The sequence below is a fragment of the Formica exsecta genome, unplaced genomic scaffold (genome assembly GCF_003651465.1).
Source record: "Formica exsecta isolate Colony F162 unplaced genomic scaffold, ASM365146v1 scaffold138, whole genome shotgun sequence".
Lineage (NCBI taxonomy): Eukaryota > Metazoa > Arthropoda > Insecta > Hymenoptera > Formicidae > Formica > Formica exsecta.
Window position 1 is genome coordinate 1,801,738 of NW_021848711.1, and position 14,359 is coordinate 1,816,096.

At 35.7% G+C, this 14,359-nt stretch overlaps 2 protein-coding genes across 2 annotated transcripts; both read right to left on the reverse strand.

The window, feature by feature from the left end:
• Positions 1–357: 357 nt before the first annotated feature.
• LOC115245980 (dnaJ homolog subfamily C member 2) lies at positions 358–3,720 on the reverse strand. The gene is made up of 5 exons (XM_029824520.1): positions 3,543–3,720; positions 2,915–3,187; positions 2,433–2,817; positions 1,251–2,355; positions 358–1,069 (listed from the first exon to the last, which is right to left on the reverse strand). The coding sequence occupies exons 1-5, from the start codon at positions 3,592–3,594 to the stop codon at positions 1,019–1,021; spliced, it is 1,866 nt and encodes a 621-aa protein (XP_029680380.1). The 5' UTR covers positions 3,595–3,720; the 3' UTR covers positions 358–1,018.
• A 799-nt stretch (positions 3,721–4,519) lies between these two features.
• On the reverse strand, positions 4,520–14,210 carry LOC115245981 (rab11 family-interacting protein 2). Its single transcript, XM_029824521.1, has 7 exons — positions 13,931–14,210; positions 9,376–9,414; positions 7,727–7,973; positions 6,888–7,263; positions 6,317–6,591; positions 5,666–6,143; positions 4,520–5,513 (listed from the first exon to the last, which is right to left on the reverse strand). Exons 1-7 carry the CDS (start codon positions 13,959–13,961, stop codon positions 5,343–5,345), a joined length of 1,617 nt encoding a protein of 538 aa, XP_029680381.1. The 5' UTR covers positions 13,962–14,210; the 3' UTR covers positions 4,520–5,342.
• Between the last annotated feature and the right edge of the window lie 149 nt (positions 14,211–14,359).

The window sequence follows — 14,359 nt, forward strand, 5'->3', positions numbered from 1 at the left end:
GCGTAACGCCGTATGTTTCAATATGAGTTATTATAAACTTGAAATGTTGAAGTATGGAATGAGAAAAATAGGAAATAAAATTGAACGGTGACTGAAACGACGTTTCTTCACGAAATCCTTTCATATCGCGTATCGTATCATTCGCGATAAATATCTTTTTTGTAGTAGCTCTCGGATAACAATTAAGACGTCATTCATAAAATCATGCGTCATAAAAACATACAGACGTCATTCGCAAATTCATATATATGAAAGATAAAATTATAATATATTTCAATTAAGAAAAAAGTGCGAAAGAATATCGCATTTTTAGCAGATCAGTGTAATGTTCTTTTTTTAAATTTAATAATACTTTTGTTTATTCAAAACGTTTCTTTAATTATGATAAGAGGAGAATTCGTGTATATAGACATATAGGTAGGATAGGTACTCACGGAGAATTGCAGGGACAGTTTCATCGACAAGGATTCAACGGGCGTCTTTCAAAACATCGACGTTTATTTATAAAGTTCATCGTCCTTCTTCGGCCGTTATCCAGGCGTGTTGTAGCAGTTTCTCTTTATTTTACAGTACTTACAGCACGAAGTATAGATCGCTCACGAAGATTCATGTTGCAAAATGGAAGCTGTACACAAGAGATCCTTTCAGGTCATAAGTTATATCCATGGAAATAAAATGATCGGCAGCAGCACGGTTTTTCAAAGGTACGTTACAAGTACAGCGCGTAGGAATTAAAACTGCTGCAGAATTCATCCAACGAAACATGTCAAATTTCTGTGTATGCCGTGCAGCTAACTCGTGCACGTATCGGCTGTAGCAAGGCACAGGTATACACGCGAACTGGTACTCAATGAGTAAGCTAAGGTTCTCGTCGTCCAGTCTTAAATTTCGATTATAATTCTCGGAAGAAAAATCCCTCCTTATCTCGAGGAACGACTTAATCGCCGCGTCGAAATTGCTTGTTTAACTAGAGTTCAATAAGTTAGAGAAAAATTTCGAACTTAGCGTGCAGTTAATATTATTTCGCCACTTGCGCTGCCTTTTTCGCTTTCACAAGCTCGACCAATTCCTGCGACAAAGGAAAACGAGCGTGGTATTATAGTTCTAAATTTTATCACAACATATAATGTAATATTATTATTTAAAATATTCTATTTTTTTCTGCTTTTGCTTTAAAAAAGATATTTCTTGATTGTTTATGTAATAACACACGATTCAATGTTATGCAATATTCTTTTTTCAATGCTTACCTTGTATCTTTTCATGCATTCCTTTTTCGTTCTGGTCGGTATACACGCAGCGATCTGATCCCATCTGTCCGAGACTGTGGTAGGATAGGTTTTCAGGGCTTGCTCAAGAAGTTTTTGTTCGCCCGGTGTCCACGGCGTTGATTCTTTTTTTGTCTCTTTAGGTTCAGCGGCGACGCCATTCGGGATTGGATGATCCAAGCGTTCCGTAACGGCTGGCATTCTCTCCTCGACTGCATCCTTGCTCTTCTTCTCGGCAATGAAATTGTCGAAGGCCTTTTTATTGGCTTGCTCTTTCAAACTCGATTTGCTGAAGTCGGTCGATTGCAGACTCTTGGCCTTCGCCAAGACCTCCTTGGCGTCGCGTGTAACTCCGGTAGTAGAACCGTTGTGCTGATTTATGAAATTCGCGACCACTTCCCAACGTTGATTGGTCCCGGCAGGGAACAGATTGACCGCTTTTATCAAGAGTGACAAATCGTTCTCGCTCCAGGGCGCAGTGCAAGTCTTGATCTGTTTCTCGGGCATGTTTCTTGCATCGTTATTAATCACATTCACACGGCGCTCAGCCTCAATTCTTCGCTCCGCTTCTGCAATGATGCATAGAAACGCGTTTCTACCATCGGTCTGCAATTTCTTCATAGCTTCCTCCAATTGCACAAGCTTAAACAGTTCGCAAATCTTCTCCACACTTTCCATATGCCGGAGACTCTCTGTTGAATTCTGAGCGAAGTAATTGTTCGCTTTGCAAAAGTCTCTGAGCGCTTTTCTTTCCTTGCGCAAAGCCTTTTTTTGCATCTCCCGTTCCTGTTTCAGCGCTTCTTGTCTTGCTCTCTCCTCAGATTCCTTTTTTTCCTTCTCCAATCTTTCCTTTTCCGCCGCGTCTCGGGCTATTCTCTCTTCCTCCTGCTGTCTGGCTTTTGCCGCTTCCTGCTTTGCTCTCTTTGCGGCGTTCTTTTTATCCTTATCTTCTTGCTGGAACTTCTTTATTCTAGGATCTATATTGTAAGCCATATCCACTAAAGTTCGTATTCGCGTCATCTCTTCTTTTTTTCGTTTAGCTCTTGTGGCTTTGTTCTTCTTCTCGATCCATTTGCGCATGTCCCGACTGCAATCAATTTCGTCGTAAATACTAATTCTGTATATAATTTTCTGTAAAAAAACTTTATCACTTATCGTACTTACTCTTGACCACTCTCCTTGTCTTCTTCATCGAGGTACGAGTATTCGCGCCAGGAGTCAAAGTCGTACCAGAACGAGTAGAATTCCTCCACTTTCTCTCGCTGCGTAAATGGTCCACCTAAATGCGGCACCGGCTTCTTTACGGACCACCGTGAGTTCTCTTTGAAGGCTTTACCCAGTACTTCATAGAAATTGTTTCGACAGTCTTTCTCATCCGGTAAATTGTCGTTAAAATAAGGATCCACACTGTCGTAGCTTCGCCTCTTTGCTTGGTTCCCAAGGGTCTCCCAGGCGCGAGTTATACATGTAAAGTAATCATCATCTGGTCGGATCTCCTCGCCCATTGCCTTCCGTTTATCGGGATGGTGTTTTAATATTTTTTGTTTATCTGCAATACAAATTAGATATATCCAAGTTAAACAATGCTGAATCAATACTGAATTAATTTTACATCTATATTTTTTTATAAAGTATACTTTACATACAAGCTCTTTTAATAATATCCTCTGTCGCTTTGTGCCTAAGATTTTTCAAGCCTAGAACAGCGTAATGATCCTGATCCTTCCAGTCTCTTGGATCAAGAGATCTGAGATACTCGAGATCGTCTTCGAATTGATATTGAGACAGATCTTCCTCTTCGTCCGACGATTCCGAGAAACTGCTCCGTGTCAGACTGCGATAGAATTGGGCTCGCCATGCTTGTGCAGTTGAATACAAAACTACGGGACCTGCTGAAGCAGCATTTGCCTTACCTGGATCTGCAATATATTCGTTTCAGTGAGAAGCACAATACTGTTGTGGCACAGTAAAAAAAAAAGTAGCAATTACATTCCTATCAGTTCGCAAATAGATAAAAGATAAAGAACACATGGTATATGTGCATAAAGGCGAATATCAATCACGGACAAACGTGTTAACAAAATTATGTTAATGTAGATCGTGATCTAATAATTCTTTGCCAGAACCAGAAATAAATACACTCAAATAATTGAAATTTGTGAACTAAGAGACGCAACTTCATCCCGCTGCAATTCAAAATCCGTGATAATTCTAACCAATCCTAACCTCTCCCGGTGCCGCGCATCGAGGAACAGCGTAGGCTCGATATCTTACCGGATATGGAATTAAAAACTGCAGAATCCTCGTTCCCGGTGCCGTCTGTCATTGTCGTGTGGTCGTCACGATAGATTAATCTTGAACGCGCGAACAGGACACGCGGAGGATCACATCGATCGTCTCTATCACGTAATATGCATATAGTGCAATCCTCCCGAGCGCCACCAATGCCGCAAGACACGCCGAACAATCTTATTAACTAACCTAAAAACATCGGTCATTTGTCCGGTGGGAAATTCAATCTTGATTTTTTATGCTTTTACAATATATGATATATCATGATGAAAAATAAATATAATATAACATAATGATATATATATATATATATATATTTATATCATGTGATATATGTCCAATTAATTATAGAACGAAGATATATATAGGTACATATCTAGCGTTGGTATTCATAGATCTCGGTGAAAATAAAAAGATTTCAATCGATTTCGAGCACATACATTGTCAATATCAAAATCGCATATATTGCATGCAATAAATTATGCTGATACTTAATGAAATACCTAATGAAATAACTGCATTAGCTTTTTTTGCTTGCAAAATTCACTTTCAAACAATACAATTGCGAGAAAATAGTCGGAATATTCGAACGAATCCGAGTATATAAACAGTTGCAGCACACTTTATTATTCGAGAATCGCAATATTGATTCCGATTTTCGAAACGTCAAATCGATTAAAGCATTATAAATCATATTAAAAATTTATATATTGATTAATAATTTAGCGTAGAGAAATAATATTTGAAATATTTTAATAGGATATTAATCGGAATAATTCATTAAATCATGAAATTTTTTGATGTCTATAATAATATAAAAATATCGAACACATAACACGCACATAATTACGCATACATAAATACATACGCATAGCGTACATGAAAAACAAATAAAAAATAGCAAACTTATTTAATATTAGTTATTAATTCTAAATATTGGAATAATAAATCACGTAACATTCCAAACATTTGAAATTTATTGCATTGTATATATAATACGTTGAACATTTAAATATTATCTCTCTTTAACAATGCTTTTAGTTAAATAATGATCTAATTAAGAAGACATGGTCCGAATTAATGTAAGTGCACATATGTAAGATAGAAGGCACATTTTTTTATCGAACGTTGCTTTGTGTAAATTTCAGCTTCTATTTTCTATTAGCTCCATTTTATAGAACTCTTACTTATCTTACAAAAAGTTCTTAGATAGATAATTTACAATAACAGGTAGCAATAAAGAAATACAGTTGTATTCGTTAGTTTTCCTGCAAATTGTCAATTGGACGGAAATCTCAATCGCAAACAAATACAAATTTTCGAACATGCTGCAATGGTTTTGGTTCAGTATATTGGGAAGACAGAGAATTATGGAACGAATTTCAAATCATTTCCAACTGGCATCCACATCCTGTGTTCATTATTTGTATCGATAGTATAACTTGTGAACTTTGAATAAATTATTATTTACTTATTATCTCTTACTCGTGTTTCTATAATCCAATTATTTTCGCGGTGTTAAATATAAATTACAAATAAATAAGGGGAAACAAATTTCTTTTATGTGCAACGCTGCTGTGGGGACGTTATATACTTTTCTTAAGTCGTAGCTCAAGAGAAAAGATAAATTAAAATACGAGATGTTAATACAACAAATAGTCATTTGCAACTCGTCAGTCATGTCTAAAGAAAGTATCACTAATATCAAAGTATCGAAGGGAATATACCTCAAATGGGTCCCAAAGTGGAAACAGGAAGGTTTTATCATCAAGGATTAATGATTTATTGATTTCCGGGAGATGATAGTCGCCTCTGATATGGATTCTGAAGTAATCGCGGCGAGCATTCGATTACACGTAACAACAGCGCATCGATATAATCTTCCAGATCGGTGAGTCTCTTGTTCTTCTCCGTGATTTGTCCTTGTAGTTGCAACGCCAGTTCTATTATATCCTGCAAATGGAACATTTTGATAAAAACACAAAACACATTTATTTGATGAAAAAAATAGGGATTATATCCTATTCGATAGAATAAAACAATAAAATCTTAAATTAATTAAACTAATTCAAAAGAAACATTTTTATGTATAGAGATATATTTACTTCTCTTGATTTCCCTTCGAACTGATTAAGAACCTCGTGCGGCAGGCGACTTTTAGAGTTTGCAGTATTCTTAACCGCGTCCTCGCCACCGATGATAATCCTTTCGGAAGACAGATGATTCTCGTCATTAGCGTCCTTAAACTTATTCTCCTTATTATCCTTTTTCTTGTCCTTCTTTACGTGCTTCTCTTCCTTGGGACTTCGTGGACCATGTTTGTCGTCCTTTTTGTCCTTTACCTTGTCTTCCTTCGCGAGCTTCTCTTTGCTTACGGCGAGCTTCTCTTTGCTCGCGACGAGCTTCTCTCTGCTTGCGAACTTCTCGTCCTTGTTCTTTGGATGAAGGATCTCTCTCGGCGCTGGACTTAGTGGTTCCGGAGGATCTTTCAATCTAAACGCGACCGGTGATGGCAAACGAATGGGCGATGCATCGCGTTTGTTATTCTGCAATTCGTCCACCACGATCTTAGGTTTGTCCCATCTGATAAGTACAATACGCGCAACATTAATTATTTCCATTTTATTCACAAATAAATGTATTCTATATTTTTATTAAATCCGTGCAACAATTTTATTATTGCTAGACATTTTTATGTCAAACGCATTGTCGTTCTCTTTTATACTTTTTTTTCCCGATAATAAATATAACTTCACCTTTTAGGTACGCTGCTTGCCTGCTTGCCGTAGAGCTTCAAACCCCACTCGTCGTCCTTCGTCAAATTGTCGACCTTTGACAGATTCGTAGCAGAAGCGCTCATGACAAATCGTGGGGGTTTGTTTGGCGCGGCGTTAATTGGCGCCGGTGGTACGTGCAACTCGCTCGAGACATTGCTCTGCGAACCATTCGGAATTCCATTGTTGCCGCTGTTCGTGCCCGGCATGGGTGCGTTCAGCGACGAGGCCGAGCTTTTATGAGACAGATCGTCAAACTATAACAAATTGAATTATCCTACTTTTAACTGGAAACTATCTCCAACAGATAAATTTATTTAATTTTATTTCAAATAGTTCTCTCTGATTTTCTGCTTTTTATATATACTTATATATATGTTTTTCTTATATATTTTTATGATCATATTTATGCACCAAAACTAAAAATAATAAAATTAATTAACTTTTTCACCTCAAAATTAATACTGTAACATGGTATAATTATAAATATTAAACTTAGCATAATAAAACATAATGCTATAATTAGAATATACATGCGTTTGATTGTATTTACCGTAAATTCGTCTTCGTCCTCGCTAATGACACCAGGATCAGCTTCACCCGGTTCCTGGCGCGTGATCCTGAATTGGTGTTCTTCCTTTTCATCCAAATTGTTTCCATCGAGCCGACTTTTGCTTTTCCCTTTGACTTTATTGCCGATCGACTTGGCTAGTTTCTTAAGACCCTTGCGTTTTTCGAGGCTACCGATACTAAGCAAACTACCGCCGATTGATTGTGCAGCTGTAGACAACTGGCCTAAGGAACTTTTGTGACGCTCCTTCTTGCTTAGATCAGTCAGACTTCCAGCCTTCACAATAAAGCCGATCCTCACCTCGAGCTCGCCTCTTTCTTTCGTATTCTCTTTGCCTGGTTTGCTGTTAAGGGTGTACCTAATACAAGCACATTTATTCCCTCATAATTTTATCGACAACAAATAAATAATATATATGCTTACTTTTGTAAAACGTATTATAGTTTACACAATCGAATAACAATATTTACTAAAGTTTTGATATATGTTAGTAATATAGCGATAATATAAAAATTTATAAAGCGATGTTTACTTGAAAAAAGATGAATTCCGAAAACACAAATTATATAAATGAATAAAAATAAATTGTAGGAAATTATATAAAGCACGAGAAAAAAAAATGTTTGAATACTCAATTACGTTAAAAATTTATTGCCACACAAAGTGAATGTTTAATTATAGCGTTATGTATTAATAATAGAAGAAGGAATGCGGGCGATTAATGAGATAGTGATATGGCCGCGGCGATTTCTCTTTCCCGAGCAATTTTTTAAATAGATTTGCATAAAACACAATTCGCAATTAACTATGCTATCCCGTACCATCTGTTCTTGGGCCTCTCGTACACGTCGAAGCTCGAGAGTGGTACGCTGACGGTGCCGAGGAACTCGTCGACACCCAAGAAATTGCGATGCAGGGCGGTGAGGACGATTTCCGCGGTATTTCCCTGCTCCGGTATGAGTAGCTCGCATTCTTCGTGCCATTCCACGTCCTTGGTAGCCTTCTCCTTCACTGACGTCTGGTACTTTTCCTTACCGAGGGCGATCGTTACAAAGCAGTCGTTGGTCTCTGCATACGTACAGTCACAATTCGGCGTGTCATTTCACGTGTGGGCGACGAACGGTCAAAAGGTTGGGAGATTAATGAGACATATGTAACGGGAATTAAAGATCTGACCCGATAGAAAGATATGCAAAGCTTTGTCCGTTCTTGATGCCAAAAACTCTATTATTATGAAAGAGTTTGCTTAGTATTCACTCGATAAAAAAGAATAAGTTTTTATTTGAATTTCAACTTTTGATCTCAATTAGAAAACTGTTTTAATATTTACATATTACTTACAATAAAAGTAATTTATACATATATAAGTATATAGATATTCAATTTTTGTTTGATTTTCGTCTGTGAATGAGGAAATGTAATTTGATCGGATAACATAAAACTATTAATTCGTATATTTCTACAAATGCAAACTCGTTATTACTTGCAATGTACGTTTCGTTAACGGTACTGTGTTCCCTTATTTAGTTGCAGGTAATAAATATTGTAATGTCATAACGTGCATTGAGGACGCGTGTCATCAAACCATCAACTCGTCGCGTACCCAATTATACTAATTATTAGGTCGTAAAGATAATAAATAGATATATGTATGTATATGTTCATCGCATTAAGCACAGTTATGCAGCATAATGCACAGCTAAAGTTACTGAGTTCGAGTCAAAAAGTACACATGCTCTTTTTAATATTTTACTCTTTAAAGTTTTTATATTTTAAAATTATTTTCTTTAAATTGACAAACAAGAATTACGATATCGATAAGATTCAGAAGACTTTGTAATTTCATTCTATGCTGAAAACTTTTTATTTTTATTCCTATATCGTATCTTTAAACTCGTTGATAAATAATACATCTTCATTTCTTATCGAAGTGTATTTCTCACAAAACTCAACATTTATTATTTAATTACAGTAGAAATCATCGTTGATTCAAAATATTGCGACACATCATATTGCGTATTTCGATTTTGCTGAGATAAAGGAATTCTATATTCGCGTTGGACGAAATTCAAGACTAGCATAACGTGTTTGTTTGTACAATGACATAAATTCGAGCATTGTTTTGCAAACGTGCTTTGCTAACAAAAACCGGATGATTCATGATCTAAAATAGCAGCGGAATACGGTATCGGCGCGAATACGCGTAGTAATATGTAAGTAAGTAAGAAACGTGATGATGCACGCGTCGATGAGTTACAGCTGGTTTATTGAGAAATCTGAAAATTATTTTGTACAGGATGCTTCATAAAACGTCGAAACAACATCAAGAGATTGAAAAGAGGTGTCTTTTATAATTCAATTGATTCTCAAATATTTTAAATATTATATTTCATGCAACTTTTTGTTTTTCTTTTTAAAAATAGAAATGGGGTAAATTTTAATATAATAGGATTAAAAATACGATACTCACTGTGTTTTCCTTTAGTCAGTAAGTCCTTGGCCCTCTGAACTGTAAATAAATAAAAAGAAATAGTGTCACACACACAAACAACTATGTAACAAATATTTAAGACAACTGTTTACGCATTATTAGAATTCGTATTATTTAATGTTTACATTCCAAGGTACACTTGGAATAAATTGCCAACCGCACAGATTATTTTAGCGCGATCTATCCTTCAATTCACAAGCTATATTAATATTAATAATATACGCTCACAGCTCGTAATAAACTATATAAACAGGTATGCATATTCAAATATTCACATTTGCATGCACTATAATTTAAGTATTAATGCCGTAAAAAACAGCTATAAGTCGTCGTGAAAATAGAAATTTCTTTATAATCAATCGACTTTCCTCGATCCGCGTGTTTACGAGAAAATCTCACATCATAGCTTTCGCGCATAATTGCTCTCGCTTATATCAGAGTAAAAGCTACGTATGTATCAGTTACCGCCCCATTACACTGATTTCGCGATTCCGATAACGATAAATCAATCATTCTGTTATTTTCATTATTTTATGTTGTTTATTCTTTTTAGCATTACAGTGATATTATTAAATATATGGAGAGAGAGAAAAAGAAGAGAGGTATCAATTATATCAGTTATATTGTATAACATATTGTATAATAAAATAATTCATAAGTGTGTTCACAAAGTTTGTATTTTAAATGTCATTGTCATTTAATAAAATTACGATTAATATTAACGTTAACAATAATCAAATGTGAAATTTGCGAATTATAGATTTTTTGAGAGTTGATTGAATTTTGCACGCAAGGTATATATAAACGTGCATCGTGGCATTAAAGCTTGTAATCAAGCGAGAAATTCCACGTAGGTCATTTAACAATCAAATCATTTCACGCAGCTTAGCAAAATACGGAGTTTAAACAACGATTTCATATAGTTACATCATTCCAATTTTATAGGCGCATTTCCAGAAATCGGGGAATCTGATATGCAAATATTCATAAAATGATTGCGGAATAAACGTTTTACGTTAAATAAGAAGGAGGAAGCAAAGCCCGCGTCTCTCCCAATTATAATCCGTTAGTCCTAACGTGAAGCGTTACCGAATAACTGTAGGAGGCATTTCCTCGTTCTCACACGTGCAACGGCGATGAACCGTAATGAATGTGTGAGATACGACGAGGTACATATTCCCCGATTTCTCGCGCATCGAGGAGAGTCAGCAGAACCGACTCTCTCGTCGCGCATTCTATCTCCTCCGTGGTCTCGGAGTTGAGTCGATGGATTCAAAGTCCTTATCGCGATAAAACCGCAGCCAAATACCGTTTACTCGGATAGAAGTGCTTCTCAACGCTTTGCGCATCCCAACAACGTATCCGCGATCGTAACAATCCGACGACACGCGATGTTCAATCGATCTTTTTTATCTTTTTAAAAGATTTCCAAGCCCTTTAGATCCACCCCGAATTTTATTCAAATAATCGCATTAATTTTATACTACATATTTTATATTGTTAATTCTTTTTACACAAATCTTTTGCATCTGAAATTATTTCAAATTAAATGAAAATAATAATAAAAAAAAAAAAAACGAAATTAAGAATATAAGATTCAAAGATCTTTCTTAGAAGTGTTTCTCAACGTTTTGTGCATCCCAACAACGTATCCGCGATCGTAACAATCCGATGACACGCGATGTTCAATCGATCTTTTTTGTCTTTTTAAAAGATTTCCAAGCCCTTTAAATCCATCCCAAATTTTATTCAAATAATCGCATTAATTTTATATTACATATTTTATATTGTTAATTCTTTTTTACACAAATTTTTTGCATCTGAAATTATTTCAAATTAAATGAAAATAATAATGAAAAAAACGAAATTAAGAATATAAGATTCAAAGATCTTTCGTATTTGAATATCGTGAGTCTTGAAGATACTACTTGGCCTGGCAGAGGCAGAAAGGGGAACATCGAATAACCGCTAAACATGCTTTCACGCATCGCCTATTTTGCATCGAGATATGAAAGAGATAGAAACTTGTCACTCGATGATTCTCCAAGCATCGCGAAAAGAGGATTCATAAGTACTGTATACATACTTGTATAGTTTGTTGCAAAAGTATAATTATCAATCTTAATTCCATCCTCGAAGGACGAAGAATTTTGTGGATTTTAACCTGGCAAATCATTCAGATTCGCATTCGGTTTTAGCCAAGAGACTCGAGCACAGAGATATCAAACATCTGGTTCTTCACGTCGCGTATATACACGTGACACACGTGTGTCAATTCGACCGCGATACTCTCGTATTTGACGAACCCGTTAACGCCCGAAGGTAAAAGTCTCGCGCGTGCTAATTAAAATGACAAGTTGTCTAACACGAGCATGCGCTTTCGCGAATTAAGCTGCACTCTCGGTAACAAGACTCTTTATCTTGCGATCAGTTTCGCGGTGAACGGCGGAATCTAATTAAAGACTGCTTAAACTGCACGTTGAAAGTTAAAAAAAAAATATATATACTGACAACGAGTCGTTCGGAGATTTGAGTGAGCTTAAAAGAAAAGCGAAAAGAAAAGAAAGAAAATATGTAGAGCAGACTCTTCTCCAAGGATTGAATCTGGATAAAAATAATTTTTACCGCGACATTAAATATAGCAGAAAGATGAGCCATTACATATATCATGGCCGATGAGCGCGCATATTTGATATATTTAATTTCAGTATATACATACATATAATAAATTTCACTATACAGAGATTGGAATGCACAGGATGATCTCTTTTAAATAAAATAATAAAATATTCATTAGACAAGTGAAATCGATATATTTCCGTGAGCTATATCCATGTAGCAAAACGATGCATAATTGCATTGCGTTTAATTACTTATCGGAGTTAATTGTGATTACTAGAAACCGTTGCAAGCTATAACAAATAAAAAGATAAAAAAACTAACGACGAACGTGCGTCGATCTTCTTACAATAATCTCAAGAAATGAAGAAAGTGCGATTGACAAATAAAAATTAAAATAAAAGAGAGAGGTAAATTAAAATAATGTAAAATTATTCTCAATTAATCTGTGTTCAACTGCAAAATCATTTCACGTATATCAATAGTGTAAAAATATAGTAAAATTTATTAAATATTTAATATAAATAATAAATATATGTATATATTAAATATATTTAAACTAATTTGATTAATTTTATTTATCTATTTTATATATATTTATAATATATATTAGTAATTCTTAATTTTAATACTTAAAAAGTTAATACTTAATCGAGAGATATTAAATTATAAATATTAATTTACAAAAAATATATCGAGAGATATGCTTTTTTGTTTACATTTCTTCGCAATTATAGAAAATTATACTGTACATAAAATATACGATTTAGAAATTATATGAAAATTATACGATCTGAAATTTAGAAATTATTATGTCGCGTGATAAAATAAAATCGAGGTTTACATTTAAGCACAATGCGAAAAGGAAAAATTACTTTCGAATGATGATGCATTCTCGACTTAAATACACGTTGCACTACGACTACGATGATTCGGTGACATACCTCGGAACAATATCCTTTATTTGTGCGCCACGCTGCTCCGCTCTCTTTATGTCTTTTTTAATTTAAGATAACGAGGACGATAAAAGACAATATCTCAAAATATTTTCTCATGACACATCCTGACATTGACATATACGCTGAACTTTGAAATTCGTCATCTATATCATTGATAAGATTATAATCTTATAAGAACACGAGAGAGATTAAAGCTTTTTAATAATTTATTATTCCTATCTCTGTTATAAAAATTTCGAGAATATTTCTTTAAAAATTTAAATAATTTTATCTCGAATACGAGATAAAATTATCTCGTACTCTTTCATATGACACATCTTATGTTAGCATCAACAGACACACTAAACCTTGAGATTCATTTAATATGCTATTGATAAAATTATAATCTTAAAAAAGTCGCAGAAGACTAAAAAATTTTCCAACGCGCACGATCTCTTATTTTTATCTCTTCTATAAAGAAATTTAAAGAATGTTTTTTATTAAAAACAATGAATGTTTCTTATTAAAAATGAAAACAATGAAAAAAACAAAGCTTCCTCTGAGGAAGCAAAAAATAATGGAATGTATTTTAAAGAAAATATTACACATATTTTTTATCTCCTTCATTTTTATAAAATTCAATTTTTAACATCGCGATACGATAACGAATATTCTTGGTAAACGTCCAGTTTTATCTGCGATGAAATACGTGACGAATACGAAACGGCATTCACGGCATTCGCGTCATCGGGGCTCGGACAACACCGGATACATTCCTGCGCAGCGCGACGAGACTGCGAAAGGTTTCGTTCGCCTAGTTTCCGAGCGAGGACACGTAACCTTACGTATACTCGCGCGGTGATAATCGCGTTTACGGTACACATATCGCCGCGGTGTATCCGCGAGAGCGTTCGACCATATCTATCGAAAAAAGGGGGGCGTCGTTTCACGCCACTCACGCGGTATCGCTCACCCACCTGTCACTTGAACGTGCGTCGGACTCCACATCTCGGAAGTTGGCTTCGGTCACGCACGCACGTATCCTCCGTTCGTTCGTTAAAATTCACCCGGTACAATTGCGAAGCACTTTGCCGTTGTCGCGCGATCTGTGCGGCGATAATGACGAGGACGCGCGACGCGTCACGAACTAATGTTTACGCATCACACGAATAAAAGATTCACGCACTGTCGACCGCCTCGCTCGCTCGCGGTCACTCGACGTCCGACTCCGCCGCGCTCCAAACCGAAACTCACGTTGCCAACGTCGGCAACCGAGTACCGAGTGTTCGCCATGCGCGCGCATGCGCGGTGACCATGGACATAGTAAGCATAGACTGCGCATCAAGCGTCGCGACGAAACTAGAAGGAGAAAGAGAGCTTTCGGGAGTTTAGTCTTCTCTCTCGGA

Coding starts and splice junctions, on each gene's coding strand:
- LOC115245981 (XM_029824521.1), bottom strand. CDS start 13,961: ATGTGGAGTCCGACGCACGTTCAAGTGACAG. Junction 6,144..6,316: donor GCAAGCAGCGTACCTAAAAG/GTGAAGTTATAT, acceptor TGTACTTATCAG/ATGGGACAAACCTAAGATCG. Junction 5,514..5,665: donor TCGAAGGGAAATCAAGAGAA/GTAAATATATCT, acceptor TTCCATTTGCAG/GATATAATAGAACTGGCGTT.
- LOC115245980 (XM_029824520.1), bottom strand. CDS start 3,594: ATGACAGACGGCACCGGGAACGAGGATTCTGCAGTTTTTAATTCCATA. Junction 3,188..3,542: donor AGTTTTTAATTCCATATCCG/GTAAGATATCGA, acceptor AATATATTGCAG/ATCCAGGTAAGGCAAATGCT. Junction 2,356..2,432: donor GACAAGGAGAGTGGTCAAGA/GTAAGTACGATA, acceptor AATTGATTGCAG/TCGGGACATGCGCAAATGGA.